General features: G+C 35.8%; 1 protein-coding gene across 1 annotated transcript in view; it reads right to left on the bottom strand.

Moving 5' to 3' along the window:
• NAALADL2 (N-acetylated alpha-linked acidic dipeptidase like 2) overlaps positions 1 to 19,013 on the bottom strand; it is a 412,400-nt gene that overhangs the window by 323,762 nt on the left and 69,625 nt on the right. Inside the window, exons 3-4 of the mRNA XM_044669560.1 lie at positions 5,685 to 5,777; positions 2,138 to 2,343 (exon numbers count right to left, since the gene is read on the bottom strand). Of these exons, the coding sequence (XP_044525495.1) occupies positions 2,138 to 2,343; positions 5,685 to 5,777 (299 nt within the window). The remainder of the gene's footprint in view (positions 1 to 2,137; positions 2,344 to 5,684; positions 5,778 to 19,013) is intronic.

The raw sequence follows: 19,013 nt of genomic DNA, 5'->3' as shown, positions 1-19,013 counted from the left end.
CTGCCTGACTGCCTGACTAGCTACAGACCAGCGAGGGTAGCTGTGTGAAGTGACCAGATCCTTCTTCATCAGAGCCATGACATTTCAGAAGTGGCTCCTCTCTAGGGCTACTCGGTCCTCGTGAATCCCGTCCCTCTGCTTGCTGAAGGCTGGCTATGTTCTACGTGAGTGAGAGTAAGGCTACCAGCCTTCTTTTCTTTTCTTTTTTTTCCCCACGAGCTCTTAAGATGGCCTACAATAATCAGACCTGGCTTGGGCTTCCATGACACCTTTATTCCATAGCATGATCTGAGTCACACTCTCACGCACAGTGGGCATGCGTTAGGGCTCCACTCTATTGTAACACATTGCCTTCGCCTGGACCAGATGATGGCAAAGACCTTTGCCAGTTTAAACCAAAACACACTCATGTACATACACACATAGCCCCATAATCCTATCTGTACCTAAAATCTCAATGGTCAGAAGTTTAAATAGTAATTCTCAGAACAGACTGAAATGAAAAAATTCCAGAAAATAGGTCTTATGGGAAAAAAAAAAACACTGAAAAAGGTTGCTCTTTCTTCATATTTATAACCCTATTCAGCTGCAACAGAAAATTCCAAAGAAATCTATGTCACAAAAATAGTTGCTTGACTTTTCACATCTTCAAAGAACAAGATGAAGGAGTAGAAGTTTGAGAAGTTGGCTCTTTTTTAACTGACATCTTCCATCTTAAGCACAAGTTTATGAATTTAACATGTTTTATCTTTTTTTCTCCTATAATATTCAGCTGAATTAGTTCTTTGAATATGGAACAACCATCAGCACTTTATTTACATAATGACGATATTCAAATGACCAAGATAGGACTGGATAAATTTCCATACCCAGAATTTTGTACATTAACGTTGAGCTCCTATTTTCCTCTAAATCACAATGACCCTTTGATCAAAGGTGCTGGCTGGCTAATGATGTCCATGATGTCATTCTGCAGACAGTATTCCTGAGCTTCTACAGGCAAAAAGAAACTCACCTGGTTTGGGTGAGTTTATAAGTTTGGGTCTTGAGGCTTTACGAACATCTAGGTTTATTTTCAAATGATGAGTCTATTGTTCAGCTTCTGGATTGTACATAAAGATTCCTCAGCTCAGTCATCAACCAGCCAAAATAACCCTCCAAAACATCAATTTCTGTGAGTCTGTCGCTACGCAAAGCACTAGGTATGCAAAGAAAAAGTCCTTGACCTCAAGTAACTTAGCTTCTAAACTGTCAAAGTTTGAGCTGTCTCCATGGACCCAATGGGAGAGGGTCTGTGAAAACTACTGGGAAGGGGAATCAGGGAAGGGTATTATTTTATGTTACAAATGTTTAAAAACCATAAATGAATCCAGCAAAAGACATGTTTGTTTTTTTTTTTTTGTCTAGACTTGAGTCAGTCTGGACTAGAATTTTTGAGAATATTAAAAAATTATTTAGTTAGAACATTGTCTTCTAGCAGATTTGTAATTTTCTCAAAAATGTTACCTACTTAGGAACACGTAATATGAAGAATTCTGAGAAATGTGGGAAAGCTTATAACAAGTGATCCAAAATGAAGAAGAACCAGGAGAAAAAAAAAATATATATATATATATAATAAAAATAACCAAAAAAATGAAGTATTTGTAATATAAAATAAATACCCAGAGGTTGTATGTTGTAAGATATATAATAAATAAAAGCACTAAACTCAGGGCAAATACAACAGACAATATCAGGATCAAATTATTAAAACTGAAGAAAAAACAGGAACCAAAAAGTGGAAAGTGATGCGTTCTTATCATCAAAATGACTTCTCGAAGAGGTTTTGGTTAACTGTTTTCTTAGAAATATTTGTCTGCAGAGAGGATTGCTTGGATTCTCCAAGAAGGATGGTCAGAAATAGAAGGTCCAACTCTGTCTTTTCACAGATTAGAAAGCTAAGGCCCAGAGAGATTAGGTGACTTGAACACTGGTAGTGAATACCAGGCAGGATTTTTGTTGGGAAATGCTTAGTTTAAACAAAAATGCATCAATAGTTTTGGTTTTAAATAGCCAAACCAAAAAAAGAAAAAGCAACCCTCCCCCAAAAAGCGTAAGAAAATGCACAGTGTACTTTCCAACAGATTCCCTTTACCTCTGCCCATTCGTAGGAGCCAATATTGCCAAATGTCGTTCCTCCCCATGAGGAAAAGATGATGGTCCGATCGGGTCGCCAGCCTCTTTTCACTTTTAACATCAAAGCCTGGATAAACGCTGTAATAATGGCAGTCCCACTGGCCCATTCTTGTCCACTGTAACCATAAGGGCTGTGATGGTGGCTGCCCACAATGACGTACCGATCTGAGGAAGAAACGTTTTAACAGTAAAGCCTCAAGTATAATTTCATTGGCAAACAGTCTACCTCTTGTTATTGGACAGAAGAGCAGTAATTGAGTCAATATTTGTCCGTAGTATTTTTGGTCCATTCCTCTGGTCTTCAAGGATCAGTGTGTAAACAGCTGCAGGTAGGATAGTTCAGTGATATGGAAGGATTTGGAGATAGCCCACTGTCCTTTGAAACATTCATTAATCAAACTCACAAACATGTGGCAGCAAAAACCTTTGTGTAACATTTTCTAAAAGTGTCATGGGAGGTGGCCTATAAACAGCCTCTGTGTGTTCATAAAATATTAATTAACTGTTGCCTGATGGGTCATCTTTTTATGGAGATTTGGAAACATGGCCATTGTAATAAAAAATATCAAATAAAAATGGATTGTCTTATAAATTCCTTTCTCCCCTCAGGGTTAATTGGTTTCTATAATGTGGCTTTACTATGTTTCTCCTCTTCTCCTTGCTAAAAGAGGAGAAATGGATGTTAAACTGAAGAATTTTAAAACCATTTTTTTCCATGTAAAAAAGAATATATTCAGAATTTACAAGAGAAGATAGGTACCTAGAGTTAGGTTTCAAATCCCACTTTAACAGTAGACAAGTCATTTGATCCCTCCGAGTCTTAGGCAACTTCCTACCTGATGACTGATAGGTGAGTTGTAATTTGTCATGCTGGAAGGCCAGTTTCCACACCAACAAAATCATATATTTTTGACATGTTGCATTTATTTCAACCAAATGTTCAAAATTCATCTGGTACATTTATAACTAACTAATTCGATAGGTCTTCCTGGCTCATGAACACACTGTTAACTTATGTTACTAGTCACAGTTCTAAAAGAGAAGATACAAATAAAATTACAGTGTGGTTGTCTGACTCTTGCTGTTATTGATTGTTATTGATTCTAAGCCAAGCACAATATTTATTTGACCAAATGACCCTGAACTACCCCCATGAGAAAGAATTTATTCAGAGGTTCATAAGCTTCTCTGCTAATTCATAAGGTCATAGATTTAGAACTAGGAGAGAAGACCTCAGAAGCCATCTAGTCATTCTCTTATCCTCAAAATGAAGAAAGTGAGGTCTTTGGAGGCAAATTAACTTATCCAAGATCATATAGTTAGAAAGAAGCAAAGTTTAAATTTGAACTTAAGAAATCTGACTTTAATCTAGTTTTCTTTCCTTTATACCAAGGGTTCTTAACTTGGGGTCTTTGGGCTTCTATTTTTAATATTTCAAAAACTATTTCAATATAATTAAATTCCTCTTTACTTATATTTCTTTGGCATTCTTTTGTCTTGTTTTATGCATTTTAAAACATTATCCTTAAAATAAATACTTTTCTCTCTCTAGACCAGTTTTTCATCTATAGCTTGATCATTAATTATCATTAATAATTAAATCCATTAGGTTGCAAGTTCCTTAAGGGCAAGAAATATGCTTTGTCTTTTTTTTTCTATTTCCAAAGTTTAGCAAAGTACCTGGCATGTAGTAGGCACTTAATAAACGTTTATGGATTTACATAATAAATAGCTTCTGAAGTCTCTTCTGATTTCTAACCCTGCTTTTGTTACTCTCAGTATGTTCTATTTCAAAGGATGCCTTAAAATTATTTTAAAATTAAAAAAAATACAATTCAATTAAAAAAAAAACCTATGCCTTTACATTTGATGCATAGATGCTAAATGTACTGGTGCTGTAGTTAAGGGAATTCAGTTGACACCTTTTGGGTTAAGTAGGCTTTTCTATGATTTCTTGGTGGGGAAAGAGGGCAAAGTAAGTATTTTCACGGTGGATAAGGGCACTGATGTTTCACTAACAAAGTTATTTTCCTTGGCCAACTTTCTATGAGGTTCAAGCCTTCAGCTGTAAACCTGGGATTAGTAAATGGCATTGAAGGGTTTAATGTTTTACTTTGTCTTCCAGATGTGCCCTAAATTTATGACTTAAGATTCTGCTTACTCTTATTAGGCTATATATCAAAAAGTATAATATAACTTTGTGACTCACTTTTATGTTCAAAGTCACCTCGTTAGGATGTTACTATGTTGGGTACCAAGACTTGTCTTGTTAGTATTCTAATGAAGAATAAATTTTAATCCCTGAATAGTTCCAATTATAATGTTGATTTATATCAGTTTATTTTAATTTTTTTAAGATGGAACTTGAATAGAAAATAACCTCTTCTTTTCTTATCCCAAATGAGGATAATTTTCTCCTCTGATTTTCTAATAGTAATTGACAAATATCGTAAGGATGATAAATCTTACTAATGCTTCAACTAAAGATCTTCTGATGGAAAATCATTTTATTGAAATGGCCCAAATTCAATAGTTAAAATTACAAGGAGCATTTGTTTCTTATGTTTAAGACTGTTGATTCATTAAGAACACAGGCTCAAGAGGTACTCAGGTTTCTTAACTGTAAGTAAACTTCAGGAAGTCCATTACTACCTCTGGGCTTAATAGATCTCCTAGAATGATACCAGTGGACTGTCTAAAGCTCAGAAGTCTTCATTCTTCTTGATTAGCAACATGGGGGCCAACTCTATTGGCTTCAAATGAGGTCAGTTACTCTCCACTGTTAAGTTGAGTCAGATCCCAACCAACCAAACCAACACAGAATAGACAACAGAAATACACAAAGCAAACTGTCAACTACCATCCAAAAAGACTATAAAATAGCTACACATGGTTCTGCCTCCCAATGTGTTTTGAAAGATTATTCTTTGCTTCTTTTATTATATGAATATTTGCCTTAACATATTGAATTGCAAAATATACCATCTTAACATATTTGAACTTCTTAGTAACCATATGAATTACGTATATGATCTTCCTCTTTTTATCTGTTTTGCTTTGTTATTAATATTTTGTTTTTGCTCTTTGTTTCTTAATGTGTACACATTTTAAAACATGGATTAGAAAATTTATTAAGCATCAACTATGCACTGGACTCCTTGATGAGCATTAGAGGATTATGAAGTTAAAATGATGTAGCTTTTATTTATCCTAAAGAAACTTGCATTCTACTGGGCAGTCCAAATCCCAGTCAGCAGGGAATTTACTGTATATTCTTCCAAAGATGTTATTAAAACCAATGTTTTTAAAGTATAGAATGACAAGCACTTGAAAAATATTGTGGCAAAGTAAGTCATCATTTCACAGAACAAAAATATTAAAATTTAAAATCATATGATTTCAATCATTTCTAAGTTGGGCTATTCAATTACAGCATATGTAGGATTTACAATTATTCCATGTTGCTTTATAAGAACTTCAGCTTATCATTGCTTGGCTTTGCTTACCAGGAAACGAAGCTCCCTTGAGATAACCAACAACATCGGTGAGTGTCTTGTATTCAGTGACCGTCTGAACTTTCATTGTGACGATTCTGATTTCTATAAGGGAAGATACATCAGAGGTAATTTTAATGTAATTTTCCTATCTTTGCTTCTGTTTTTTCTCTTTTTTAATGCTTTTCTTTACTCAAAACATGAATGTGCAATAATGTCTCATTTAACTGAGTTCAACAAGGAAAGTGGCATGCCACATAATTGAATTTTTTCAGGTAACTTTAACCACTCATTTTAACAATTCAGCCTTTTTAAAGAAATCACACACAAACACACACACACACATATACACATAAATCATATTCAAAAAGAATAGAGAACTCGGGTCAAACACAATGATGAATCAGTCTGTTGGAACTAACTTTCTTCTTTTCGGTATAGAGGTGACGGGCTATATTTGCAGGCTATAATTTAACAGTGTCAGTCATTGTCAGTGTATCAGAATTTTATTCAACTCTTTGTTATTGTTACTGGGGAGTAGGGGAAAGAGAGCCCACTAGAAAGGTAGTATTACATGAAGAAACGAATGTATTAATAAAACTATTATGTTTGTGTTATTTAAAGTCAAGCCTACTAAATCTTCAAAGTCAGTGAGTGGTAGTAGATAGAAATCCTGCTTTAGAATCAGGAAGGTCTGGGTTCAAATCCCATCTCTAATATAGATTATCAGTGTGAACTTAAGCCTAGGTCTTAACCAAATCCCAGTGCTTTGAGGCCTCATGTCTCCTTTTTCTGTCTTTTTGTCTTCCTCCCTCTTAGACTAGCATCAATGGATCACTCATTGCTTTTTCTAAAATGTCTCCCTCCCTACCAAACTAGTTTATGGTTTCTAACCTAATGTAGGCTGAGAAATGAGATAAAAATGCCCCTTAAGTTGCATATAAAATTTTAAAATAAAAAGAGCAGATGGGTTTTGAGTGAAGTCTGAGAAGTTCTTCTATGGGTAACATGAAAAAGCTTTAGTTTCTGGCCTTTGATAGATCTATTTTGGTTCCTCAGAAAATTCTCTGTCTCTGAATCTGTCTATCTGTCTGTCTGTCTGTCTGTCTGTCTGTCTGTCTGTCTCTCTCTCTCTCTCTCTCTCTCTCTCTCTCTCTCTCTCTCTCTCATAAACATGAGTTGCTATTCTTGTATCATCTTCAGTGACTTTTATAGCACTTTCTAATGTTGAATATTGCCAGACCACTTTTTCCAGTCTTCAGTGATGACTGTTCAGCAGATACTACTAATTTTATTCACCTAAGCAGTGAGGGATTCTTGGTATTTACTTAACAAACTAATAACATACAAATGACTTAATAAAACTATTAGCCCTAAAGAGGATCCCTTCTTTAGGATTCTTCTCTCATTCCTAGTATTTCTAAGGCCTACAACGGTGCCTGGCACATAGCTGGTGCTTTAAAAAATCTTTGATGAAGTACTGATTGGTTCTAGACAAGCTGTCATATGGGGGGAATTGAGGGCACCTGAGAGCTCGGGGGCACAGGAGCTTTTCTCTCTTTCATACAAGGGTGATTCTAGTCTTCATCCTTCTACGCCCAAGAGGAATTGTCTTGGTCTAAAGGGTCAAGTGAATTTTGGACAGAATTCACTTGCAATAGACCAACAGCAATAACTTAATAAACAGGTGGCACAATGGACAGAATACTGGGCCTGGAGTCAGAAATACTCATCTTCCTGAGTTCAAATCTGGCCTCAGACATTTACTACATGTGTGAAACGAAGCAAGTCACTTAGCCCTGTTTGCGCCTCAGTTTTCTTATCTGTAAAATGAGTTGTAGAAGGAATGGAAAACCATTTGAGTATCTTTGTCAAGAAAACCTCAAATGAGGTTATGAAGAGTCAGAAATGGCTCCACAACAATAGCTTAAATATTCAATTTTTAGATATTATCTAATATGATTCTTATAATAATCTTGTAAAGTGGATGCTATAAGTATCTTTATTTCCATTTTACAGATGAGAAAAGAGAGGCTCTGAGAATTTCAGTGATTTATCCATAGTTAGAAAGCTACATATTAGAGATGAGTGTCATCCATCACCATTACCACATGAAGATTAAGCACATAAGTCACCTTCTGTAGGAGATCTTTCTGTTTCCTCTTGGTTACTTTCCAGTACATTATCTTCCAAGGTTATATTCTATCATACATAGCACATATATGTAAGGTATGTACATATATACATGCATGTTTTATACACCTATGTGTGATTTTTCTATATACACTATATATACATGCACATTCACAGTCCTTAAAGGCAGTGACTAAATTTGCTTTTTCTTTCTATCTCTAGAACTAGGCACGGTGCCTGGAATATAGGAAGCACTTACTGCTCTCATTGACCTTTGCTTATGTGAGTACCCTTTGAATCTCTCAGTGGAGGAGCCGCATATCCTTTGCTTTTGAAGAGGATCAGCGGCCTCGGGGTTACCCTCAACCTTGCTCTACCTCTCTGTTAGGACATTTTTCACAGGGAGGGGCCACTGCACAGGCCACAGCTTCTTGGAGCCACAGGTGAGAGCTGAGGGCCAGATGGACCAAAACGTGGATCATGAGCCTTGACAAGCTAGTGGAACAGTAAAGGTAAGGTTGCCCTTCTACTATCCTCTTATTATGGCAACTGATCCCATAAGATAGCTATAGCAGCAGGGCTCAGCTATGCTAACAGGAGGAAAGACCCCTGGATGCATTTTTTTCTTTTTCCCTTTTTTGAAGATTTGAGTAAACTTTTATATTCACATAAGTATGTCCAGTGTCAGAGGCAACATTGTGAATCCCAGTGGTCTGGAAGGTCTGGAATCTTATCCGACAGAACGGTAGGCAGGGAAATTTTCTCCATCAAAGAAGGTAATCACTTGTTAAGAAGAAAAACCTAAGCCTTGGTCAGGCTGGCCAGTCACCATGGATTTGAGGGAAGAGCACAGAACCAAGGTGAAAAGTCACAACATTTATTCGGCAATCTCACAAACTGCTTCTGATTTTGATGATGTTTTAGCATTAACTTCCCACAGGAGTATAACAATTGATTTTAGTTAAGTCCCAGAATCCTATTTAAATCTTTCTAGCAAAATGAACTTATGAATGTTTTCTGTTTAACATTTCTTTTGAGTGTGGGAAATACCTGTCCCACATCTAATTTATATTGTATATTTAGTAGGTTTCTTCTTCTCTCTTTGGGGAGATTCTAGATATGAGTCAACACTCAAGTTTTCATGAAATTGGACTTGGGGACCAATCTAGGACTATAACAAACCAAAGAATATGGGAAAATGTGCTTCATTCTTCTCATTAGAAATCAGGATTTCCCCAAGGTTAAACATGTTTTCAATGTGTAAGCGGGTCCAAGTGAGAGGGACTTCTGAGTTAAAGTTGGAAATGGGTGAGTAACTCCAACAGCTTCCATTAGAAACTACAATGAACAATCTGTATGTTTATAAAAAATCTTTTAATTTAATGATCTATATATTTAGGTTCATTTTGTGCTGAATTATGCCCACTACCGAAAATAACTGAAGGAGAAAATTTTAAAAACTAAAAGGCAGTTATGTACAAGATAGCTAGGAAGGGAGGGGAAGGCACAATGAGCTGGGCTAACAGGCATTTAGAATGGCTTCATGTTGTAGAGGAAAGCCCAGGAAACTTTCAGAATCAGTTTAAAATACTAAAACTGTATTTATATGCATGATATATTCATTCAAGCTAGCATCCCCCAAGTCTATATTTGTCAAATGTTTTACAGTTTTAAAAGTGGCAAGATTTAATGACAGTTTTGGATGTGAAATGTGACTTCAAGCCTCCAAAATCTGCTCCTTTCCAGGGAACTCTTATACTTGTGTGGGTTGAAGAGGTGTCAATGTCAAAAGGTATGAAATTGGGTGTCGATTTCTGCTCCCCTACTTCAGCACACAGGAAGAAAGAAGGCTCGTCACTATATGGCAGCAACCAATCTCGTTGCGTTTCTGATCTCGTATGCTAGTTTCATGCCAAGATTCTTGGAAAATCTCCATTCTCCAGATGCTCTGTTCCTCCTCAAATCTGACTTAGGTTATTAGGAAGTCACTTCAGTGTTTGAGTAAAAAAAGAACCAGCCTGCTTAGCAAATCCTGATACTAGAATAGATTGAGAAATAGACCATGGTTGGAACCTTCTTGCTTGGCCAGATCCATGATGAATTCTGGGGCCAACAAGGAATCATAAGGTAAAATTAAATTGAAATATAAGAGTTCAAATAATATGGCTTTTTGGTAACAACTATGACTCACAGAACACTCAAGTCTCTGAAGAAAGAAGAAGGAATAGCACTCAGAAGGCCATGAGGAAAAGGGCAAGGGATGTAAACAGGCTCCAAAGAAAATAAAAGAAAATCAGGATAAAAGATACAAAGAAATGGAAGAGTGAAAAAGATGGATTGGCCAAGTGGCAAAGGATAGCCAGGGAACAGACTGTGTGTTCCATTGGTATCCTAATGATGCCAAGAGAAAGCAAGAAAGATGACCTCCCACAAGATGAGGATTTTCTTTTATCAGAGAAAAAATAGTTGAGAAAAAAATAAATTATCCTGGAAGACGGTGCTCCTCTGGGAATAAATATAAACTTCTTGACAAACAGCTATGTGGATTGTGAGATATGTGGGTTTAGAGTCAGGAAGGCTTGAGTTTCAAATCTAGTCTCAGATATTTACTAGCTATGTGATTCTGAACAAGTCACTTAACATCTGTCTGTCTCAGTATCCTCAACTGTAAAATTAAAAGAATAATAGATATTACCTCCCAGGGTGCCATAGGGATTAAATGAGATAATATTTATAAAGCTGATAGCATAATGCCTGGAACATAGTTGGCTCTTAATAAATGCTTGTTCCCTTTCCCAACTTTCCCTTGTTTGGCATTTAAAGTTCATCAAAATCTTGCTGTTTTCTACCTTCCCAATATATTCTCTCAAAGTATCTCTTTTCCCACACCAATTTACACTGTAGCCCAGCGATAAGCTGGATGCTATTTTGCCCCAGCGAGACTGGTTTGTCTTTTCACTGGCTGTCCCTAAGCCTGGAAAACCCTTCATCCCCCATCTTTCTCTCTCGGAATTCCTGGTTTCCTTCAAGACTCAAATCTAAAACTTCCTTCTACACAAGGACTTTCTTGATCCCTTCAAAGCTGCTAGTATCTGTTCAGCAAAACCACCTGGTATTCATTTTGTATATATTCTGAATACACATACATACAAATGTCTATGTTTCTGAACATATTCATATGGAAATGTTTTGTCCTCTGTTAAAATGTAAGCACCTTGAGGACAAGGACTGTTTAATTTCTCTCCTTGTATTCCTACTGCCTAACATAATGCTTTCTACATAAGAGATGGTTAGCCAAAGTTTATTGATTGACCGAGAACTAACACTAGTCATTATACTTATAGATCGTTTGTGTCATTTTAGGGATCTTTTAATTTATATTTTTCAAAGTAAAGCAGAAAGTCATATAAGTTTAGGAGAATTGACAGATTTATTAAAAAAGAGTATGATTAGAAATAGAAAGTATTGTAGAAGTAATTTTTAAAAATAATAGAAAAATAAAAAGTACTTGTTAAAGCCATTTCTGGAGAGCGAAGGGCAGGTTAGTCTTGCGAATAAGGAGAACTCCGGTTGTAGAAAATCACTTCTATGACTGAGATAGCATCTTGTCTGTAATTTGTAGTTTTAGGAAATTGTCAGGGGTGCAGAAAGGTTAAATGAATTGCCTGTAGTTACATGGTCAAAAGAACCTAGAATTTACCAGAGGAAAGACTATAGAGCTCAGGTCTTTCCCTCTCCCATCCTTTATAGTTGAAGTCCTTTTGATTTGATTTGCAAGGCATCTGGCAAAGACATTCCTACTAGCCTTTGTGGGGTACATTTTATTTCTGGCCAGGAATCTGTCAATCTTGTATTGTAAGCCATGATTCAGAAATGCACATCCCATTCTCAGAGATTCCCTTCTCAGCCAGCTGTTCACTTCCAAAATTAATTGTTTTCTTATTCATATTTTGCCGTCAGTGGGAAACAGTGAGTAAAACAACACTGAAGTAAAACAAAACATCCTGTTGTCTTCAGTTTCTTGTCATTAAGAGGGGGCATAGAATCCAAGGATGCTTCTTCATGTGGAAAATGCAAATTTTACACTGCTCCATCAGAACTCATCTGGAGCACTAGTTTCAATTCAGGATAGCACTACTGAAGGAAGATATTGAAAAGACAGAAAATAAACAGAGGAGGGTAATCAGGATATTGAAGGGCATTGATAGGAAAAACTTCAGTTATTTCTAGCTCTGAAAATGTGGGAAAAGCTGACTCAAGTGATAGTTCTTTCTTGGAAGCAATTGACAGAAGTACAAATGATGACTTGTTGGGTATTTTAAATTGGGGATTCCTCTCATGTACAAATTGGACCTGACGGTCACTTAGATAGTCTCAAACTATCAAATTCTGTGATTTTTGTGATCACTCTTCCTTTCTCCAAAGATACTCACATCTTTTAGAAGAATGGAGACAATAACTAATATCTTTCTGGCAAGATGGTGATCAAGTGGGTCTTGCCATATGTTATACTATTGCTCCCTAGAATACATTCTTCTTTGCCACTGGTCTCGACGCCATGTTCTTTCGATCCCCAAACATTGCCATCTGATGAGTGGTCATTACCGAAGGACTATTAGTCTTCATCATTGGACTTAAATGCAAATGTAGAAATGACTAGCAGATCTTTCTCTCTGCTCTTTAATTAAACTCTTAAAAACATGCTGTCTTCCTCTAATATAAGTGTCAGAACTGAGACTGTGTTCCTTAAAATTGTGCTATCATAGTGGATGGTACATACTAAATATTTAAAATACGTTTTTCCACTCAATTCTATTCCATTCCACTAATGAATATTTGACATAATGAAAAACAAACAAACAAAAAATGAAATCACTCATCTTTGCCTTCTTCCCTACTACTGATCTAAGGGCTGAAATCTAATAGTAATGTATGTATATAGAGCATTTTAAAATTTGGAAAGTACTTTCCATATATTATCCCATCTGTACGTCCCAATCAGCTCAATGAGACAGGTACAGCAGTAAATATCAATCCCATTAAAAAAAGAGTAATTTATGGTTTAGCAAGTTGCTCCAGATCATACACACTTCAAATCCATATCTCGTAACTCCATTCCATCACACGGCTTCTCAGAATTTCTCAAAATCAGATCAGAATTCAATTGAATTGAACAACCTCAAAGGCAATCAAGATTGCTGATCAATTTTGACCTCATAACCTCTGGACGATAACGAATAACAGAAATGTATTTGAAAGCGATAATCCTTTGTATCTGATAATAAAGACTCTGGACAGAAGCACTGGGCTTCAGTTTAAAATGTCTCAAACTAAGGTTTTCAATTTAACTGATAGGAAGACTCAGTGAGTTCTTCGATCGGTTATACAAAAAAGTAAAACTTAATTTCTTTTAAAGATTTGTGACAACAAAATCTCACTTTCCAATGTCATCCCTCTGAGAAAAGCACTCAACTCTCCTGACAACTTTATCTCTATTCTGGATCTTTTCAAAAGCTGTGAAAAGAAATATTTCATCAGCTAAGTTCTCTGACTGCTCTTTCTGGGATATGCCAACAGCAAAGGTTTAAGGGAGGAAAGCTCATTTAACTAAAGACATTCCTTTTAAGAAAAATGCCCTGTTCTCTTTAATGTTGGGCAGTATATTGAGTTAATTGTTTTAACACTTCCCTACATATATCTTTAAACTGGAGAGGATAAGAAGTGATCAAATTCAGCCATAGAGAAACAAGCAAGGGCAATTAATAACACAATATTATGAAGATAAATGCATTAAGATATTACAAAATAAATTGGCTTTTAAAGAGTAATTTAAAGTCTGGGTTCAACATTACATTTCCAACTCCTAAATAATTCATAACATCAATGAGGAATTAGTAGTAAAGAATATAGTATCATTTCTAATTCTCTCTTTCTCTTATGACAAGTAACAGTATTTTAAAGATTTTCTCTTATCTAAGTCTTATAAATAAGTGATGTTATTACTACAGATATTGTCCTCATTTTACACATGTGGAAACTGAGTCATTATTATAGAGCTAATAGAGGTTAGAGGCAGGAATTGAAGCCATATTTTGACTGGTTTCAATACAAAACAATAAAAAAAGGTTAAGTGGCTCAGTGGACAGAAAGCCAGGACAGGAGACAGGAGGTCTTAGGTTCAAATTTGATCTCAGACACTTACTAGATGTGTGACTGGGTGAGTCACTTAACCACAATTTTTTAGCCCTCAACACTTCTCTAATTTGGAACCAATAATAAGAACTTAGTCTAAGAGAGAAGGGAAGGGTTTAAAAAAACAAACAAAAATAAATAATAAAAGCCAATGTTGATATAATGCTTTAAATTTGATAAATTGCTTCACATTCATCTTCTCATTTGAGCCTCACAATAGCCCTATAAATATGTGCTATTGTTATTTACAAATTTCAGATGAGGAAACTGAGACACAAAGATGAAAAATGAGTTAGCTGCATTCATCTGGTACAGTTAATGAGGACTGGAGCCAAATTTGAACTCAAGTTTCTTGGCTCCAAGACATGGAATCTCTCTTCTATGTCACTTTCATTTAATCATAACACTGAACTTCCTCAGAGATAGGGAGAACACTTAAAAAACAACAAAGAAACAACAATCCTTCCTTGGGAACAATTTCAAAATGAGCTGTCTAAGAGCAAAGTCACCTTCCAAAGCTGCCCCGTAGCCCAGAAATGACTCTGGGGTCTCAGAAGTGTAGACCCAACTGGCAGAGGGCTCCGGGCCCCAAAGGCTTTCTTATTACAGGGAAGACTTCAGAGAGATGACTTCTCTTTTCTGCAATAGCAGCCTATAAAACCATCTACTAAAGCAATAGATTCATTATGGCTTGCCTTAGGTAGAAGGAGCATGTATCAACACTGATAAAAATAGGATTCTTATACTATTAAAGTATCATGATTAGAATAGTAATAAAAATAACAATTAAAAGAAGTCTGTCCAGAAGAGGAGGAATGGCAAGAATATTGGAAGTAACCTCTTTTACAACAAAACTCTGGATCAGTGACATAACCAGGATTACAGATACCAACTAAAGGAAGGTGTCTACATACAGAGCCATAGAAAGAATGCCCAACTCGTATGATTGCAGAAGCTGGCTTCGCCAAATCTGAGTTCTGATTCTGGTTCTTCTACATGACAAATGTGTAACCTTGGGGAAATTATTTAATCTGAGTTTCCTTATATTTCAGACTGAGAGATGACTTATAAGGTTCATTCCAGCTCTAGAGTGCCAATCCTCTGATCTTATGGGGGGGGGGGGAAATGGCACACTTAGAGATTGGTTGAAAACAATGAGTTTTCTAAATATTTGGATTAAAAATTTAAGGCTTCTGGTTTTTGATAAGTTTCTGTACTCATTACAATCAAAAGAGCAGAGGAGAGGAGAGATAGAAAGACAGAGACAGAGAGACAGAGAGAGGAGGGAGAAGGAGGGAATGTTATAAATAATTTGAAGAGAGAAGAGGCAGTTTAGAAGAGTTGCTATGAAGAGGCTGATAGTCATTTCAGGGGGGAAAAGTGTATTGTACAGAGCTGAGGAAACAGTTGAAATTACAAAATAGAAATCAATTATGAAACTAGTCAGCAAAATATATGGTATTATGAATTCCATCAGTAGAGTTCATTTGCCCATGAACAGAAGAGACAAAAGGTATTAGGTCAGGCTAATCCAGGGTTGGGGGTTGTAAAGGAGGGAACAGGATAGGACAAGGAGGAAAGATTCAAGAGGAGGTTATGTCAAGTTGAACCGGTTATTTATAGAGTCAATCTTGCATAGTAAGAAAATGAGACCTAAGTAAGAGTGATTGTCTGAGAAAGCTTGGAAGGAATAAATGTGTGGAAGATGAGGATGAAATAGGATGAAGATGGAGATTAGGCACAGGAGGGGTGAGAAACAAGGAGAGGTGAAAAAATGGAAGTTTTGTTGGAGCAAAGGATTTCAAAATTATAAATTATGGAGGGGAATACATGAAGATGTTCCCAAACTGCTTATTTTTCCAGATTTCAAGAGCATTTCGATCTGTCTTAAAGCTCAATGGACTGTCTGGGTATAGAATGTTTAGCCTCATATAATTTATCAAAAAAAAATGTACTAATCTTCTTCTGCACTGACATTTCTCGCTAATGACAATTTAAATATATCCTGAAATGCTTCTTTCCTATTAGTTTTGAGCTCATCACTCCCTGTCAATTTATGTGTAATCATTTATCCATTTGATGTTTCAAAAGCTGAGCCCAAGTACTACCAAAATATGCAGATTTTTTTAAGCAGCAGCAGTCGACCAAGTAGGCTGACAGAACTCTAAGTCAGAGTATCTTCAAATAGGTCAAGGATATAATTTATTCTTGCATTATATAGCAGGAAATTTAATTCTTGTTTAAGAGTTTATTGAAGTGTGAACAGAAAGAAAAGAAAGAAGCTATGTCTGTATATCCTTTTATGTAGGGTATATATAAAATTACTTGTACAATAACTTGTCATAGATGATGAAAAAATACCAGAAGTTTTCAGCAACAGAAAGCCTGTTCTTTATCTCCCTCATGAGGGACTAATAATCTACATTCAGAACCTCATTTTAATTTGATTCATTCCTAATTTCTACTCCAAAGTAGTCATTACTAGGTTAAAAATGGCCACTCTTTTTTATCATTATACATAAGGCCCTGTACCTAAGGGTAAGACAAACTACTGCAGGAAACCAATATTTTTTACATCTTAATTGAACCTCATAGACGTAGACTGACAACAAATTGATCAGCTGTGAAAACTGGAGAACACTAAGGATGTATATACTCAAACAGAGCCAAGGCCACGTACAGGAAATTGACTCAACTCAGAAAATTTATTCCTGCCCTTTCCTCCACTATCAAATCCTCCTTCCTTTCTCTTTTCTCTCAATTCTTAACTCTCTAGATAAGTGACTTCATTTTCTTTTTGCCTCTTTTTGTCAGTTTCATAAAGGTCTGTGTTTTTTTGTTTCCTGTATATCTTTCCACTGAACTGTCTGAATGGCTTTGGAGAAAAGGGAAATGAACTACCATTTTAAAGAATCAAATATGTACCAGACACTGTTAAAGACTTTACAAATATTATTTCATTTGATTTTCTGAACTCTGTGAAAATAGGTGCTTTATTATGTCCATTTTTATCACTGAGGAAACTGAGGTTAAGAGAATTGCCAAGGGTCAAACAGCTAGCAAATATCTAAAGACATCCTTAACTCAGGTTCTTTGGACTTCAGGTCCACCACACTATCCACTGTAACACTCGGCTTTACATAACTCTGATTGAGAATACAAAGCTTCAAATAAGTTGGCTGGAGAGTCAATTTATTTGAACAGGCTTTTCTTAGAATAGACTGGAAAATTAAAAGTTGGATCTCACAAGTTAAATGTGACAATTTCCTCTACACTTTGTGATGCAAATTTCATTTTAAAATATAATTCATGAAATTTGCTTTTTAAATCAAATTCTATTATACTTTTTAAGAAGTACAATGTGAAATTATGCAAAACATAAAGGAAAAACTTACCACCTTTGGCTTGAATATTTGTTAACATCTCATGCTTATAACTAAACCATTTTTGATTATCCTTCTCAATCGTGATGCATATGAATAATTTATAAATGTGCATCTATCTACCTACCTACCTACCTATCTCTCTCTCTCTCTCTCTCTCTCTCTAGATGTTGGGTCATTCAGTTATGTCCAACTATTTGGGACTGCATGGACATACCACACGAGACCTTTATATCCTCCACTCTTTTCCCAAGTCACTCCAAGCTCATGTGCTTGCTTCCATGATGCTATTTATTCACTGCATTTATTGTCACCCTTTTTCCTTTTGTCTTCAGTCTTTCCTGACATCAGAGTCTTTCCAATCTTCTCATTACGTGGCCAAAGTAGTTAAACTTTAGCTTCAGTATTTGTCCTTCAAATGAAGTTTGAATTAATTTCTTCAAGTATTGACTGATTTGATCTCCTTGCTGTCCAGAGGACCCCCAAAAGTCTTCACCAGACTATGCCCAAAGGACTATAAAACTATGCGTACCCTTTTACCCCGCAATACCATGACTAAGTTTATATTCTAAAGAGATAAAACATGGAAAAGGATGTTTATATACAAAACATATTTATAGGAGTCCTTTTTTGGTGGTGGCAAAGAATTGCAAAAAATGAGGGGATACCCATCAATTGAGGATTGGCTGAAGAAGGTGTGGTATATGATTGTGATGGAACACTATTGTGCCATAAGAAATGATTAGGATGTTTAAAAAAAACTTTACTTACATAAACTAATGCAAAGTGAAATGCACAGAACCAGGAAAACACTGAATACAGTAACAGCAATATTGTATGATGGTGAACTTAGTTATTCTCAGCAATACAAAGACCCAAGACAATTCCACAGGATTTAAGAACTGATGGAATCTGAATGCACATTAAAGCATATTATTTTTTTTTACTTTCTTTTTGTGTGTGCTTTTTTTTGGCTTGTGATTTTTCCCAATATAATTAATATAGAAATGTTTTGCATGACTATGTATGTATCAGGTACATCAAATTGCTTGACCATTGAAGGGGGAGGCAGGGAGAAAATTTGGACCTCTAAATTAAAAAAAAAATTAAGATTATTTTATATGTAATTGGAAAAAGTAAAATGTTTATGACAAATAGCAAAAAAATAATAAATGAGGCTAATAATACAAAAAAGAGATCAAAAATATATTTTCTTACAGCACAATTTGAAAAGTCCAGTTCTGCAGTGCTCAGCTTTCCTCATAGTCCAACTCCCATAGTCTCTCATTACTAATGGAAAAACCATAGTTTTGACTATATGGAACTTTTGCAGGAAGGTAATGTCTCTTTTTTTAGATAGATAGTTAGATAATTAGATAGATAGATTGATTGACAGGCAGAGAGAGAGAGAGAGAGAAAGAGAGAGAGAGAGAGAGAGAGAGAGAGAGAGAGAGAGAGAGAGAGAGAGAGAGAGAGACAGCAAAAGAAAGACAGAGAGAGACAGACAGATACTGAAAGAGAGAAACACAGAGAGAGCCCCTCCTCTACAATATATCCTTTGATCTGCAGCATTATTAGCATTCCCAGAGCAGACTTCTCTGGTGAGATCATTCTCTCTATTGAATTGGAATTT

Source organism: Gracilinanus agilis, chromosome 3, assembly GCF_016433145.1.
Source record: "Gracilinanus agilis isolate LMUSP501 chromosome 3, AgileGrace, whole genome shotgun sequence".
In the NCBI taxonomy this organism is placed as follows: domain Eukaryota; kingdom Metazoa; phylum Chordata; class Mammalia; order Didelphimorphia; family Didelphidae; genus Gracilinanus; species Gracilinanus agilis.
This window is presented reverse-complemented; position numbering and strand designations above follow the sequence as displayed.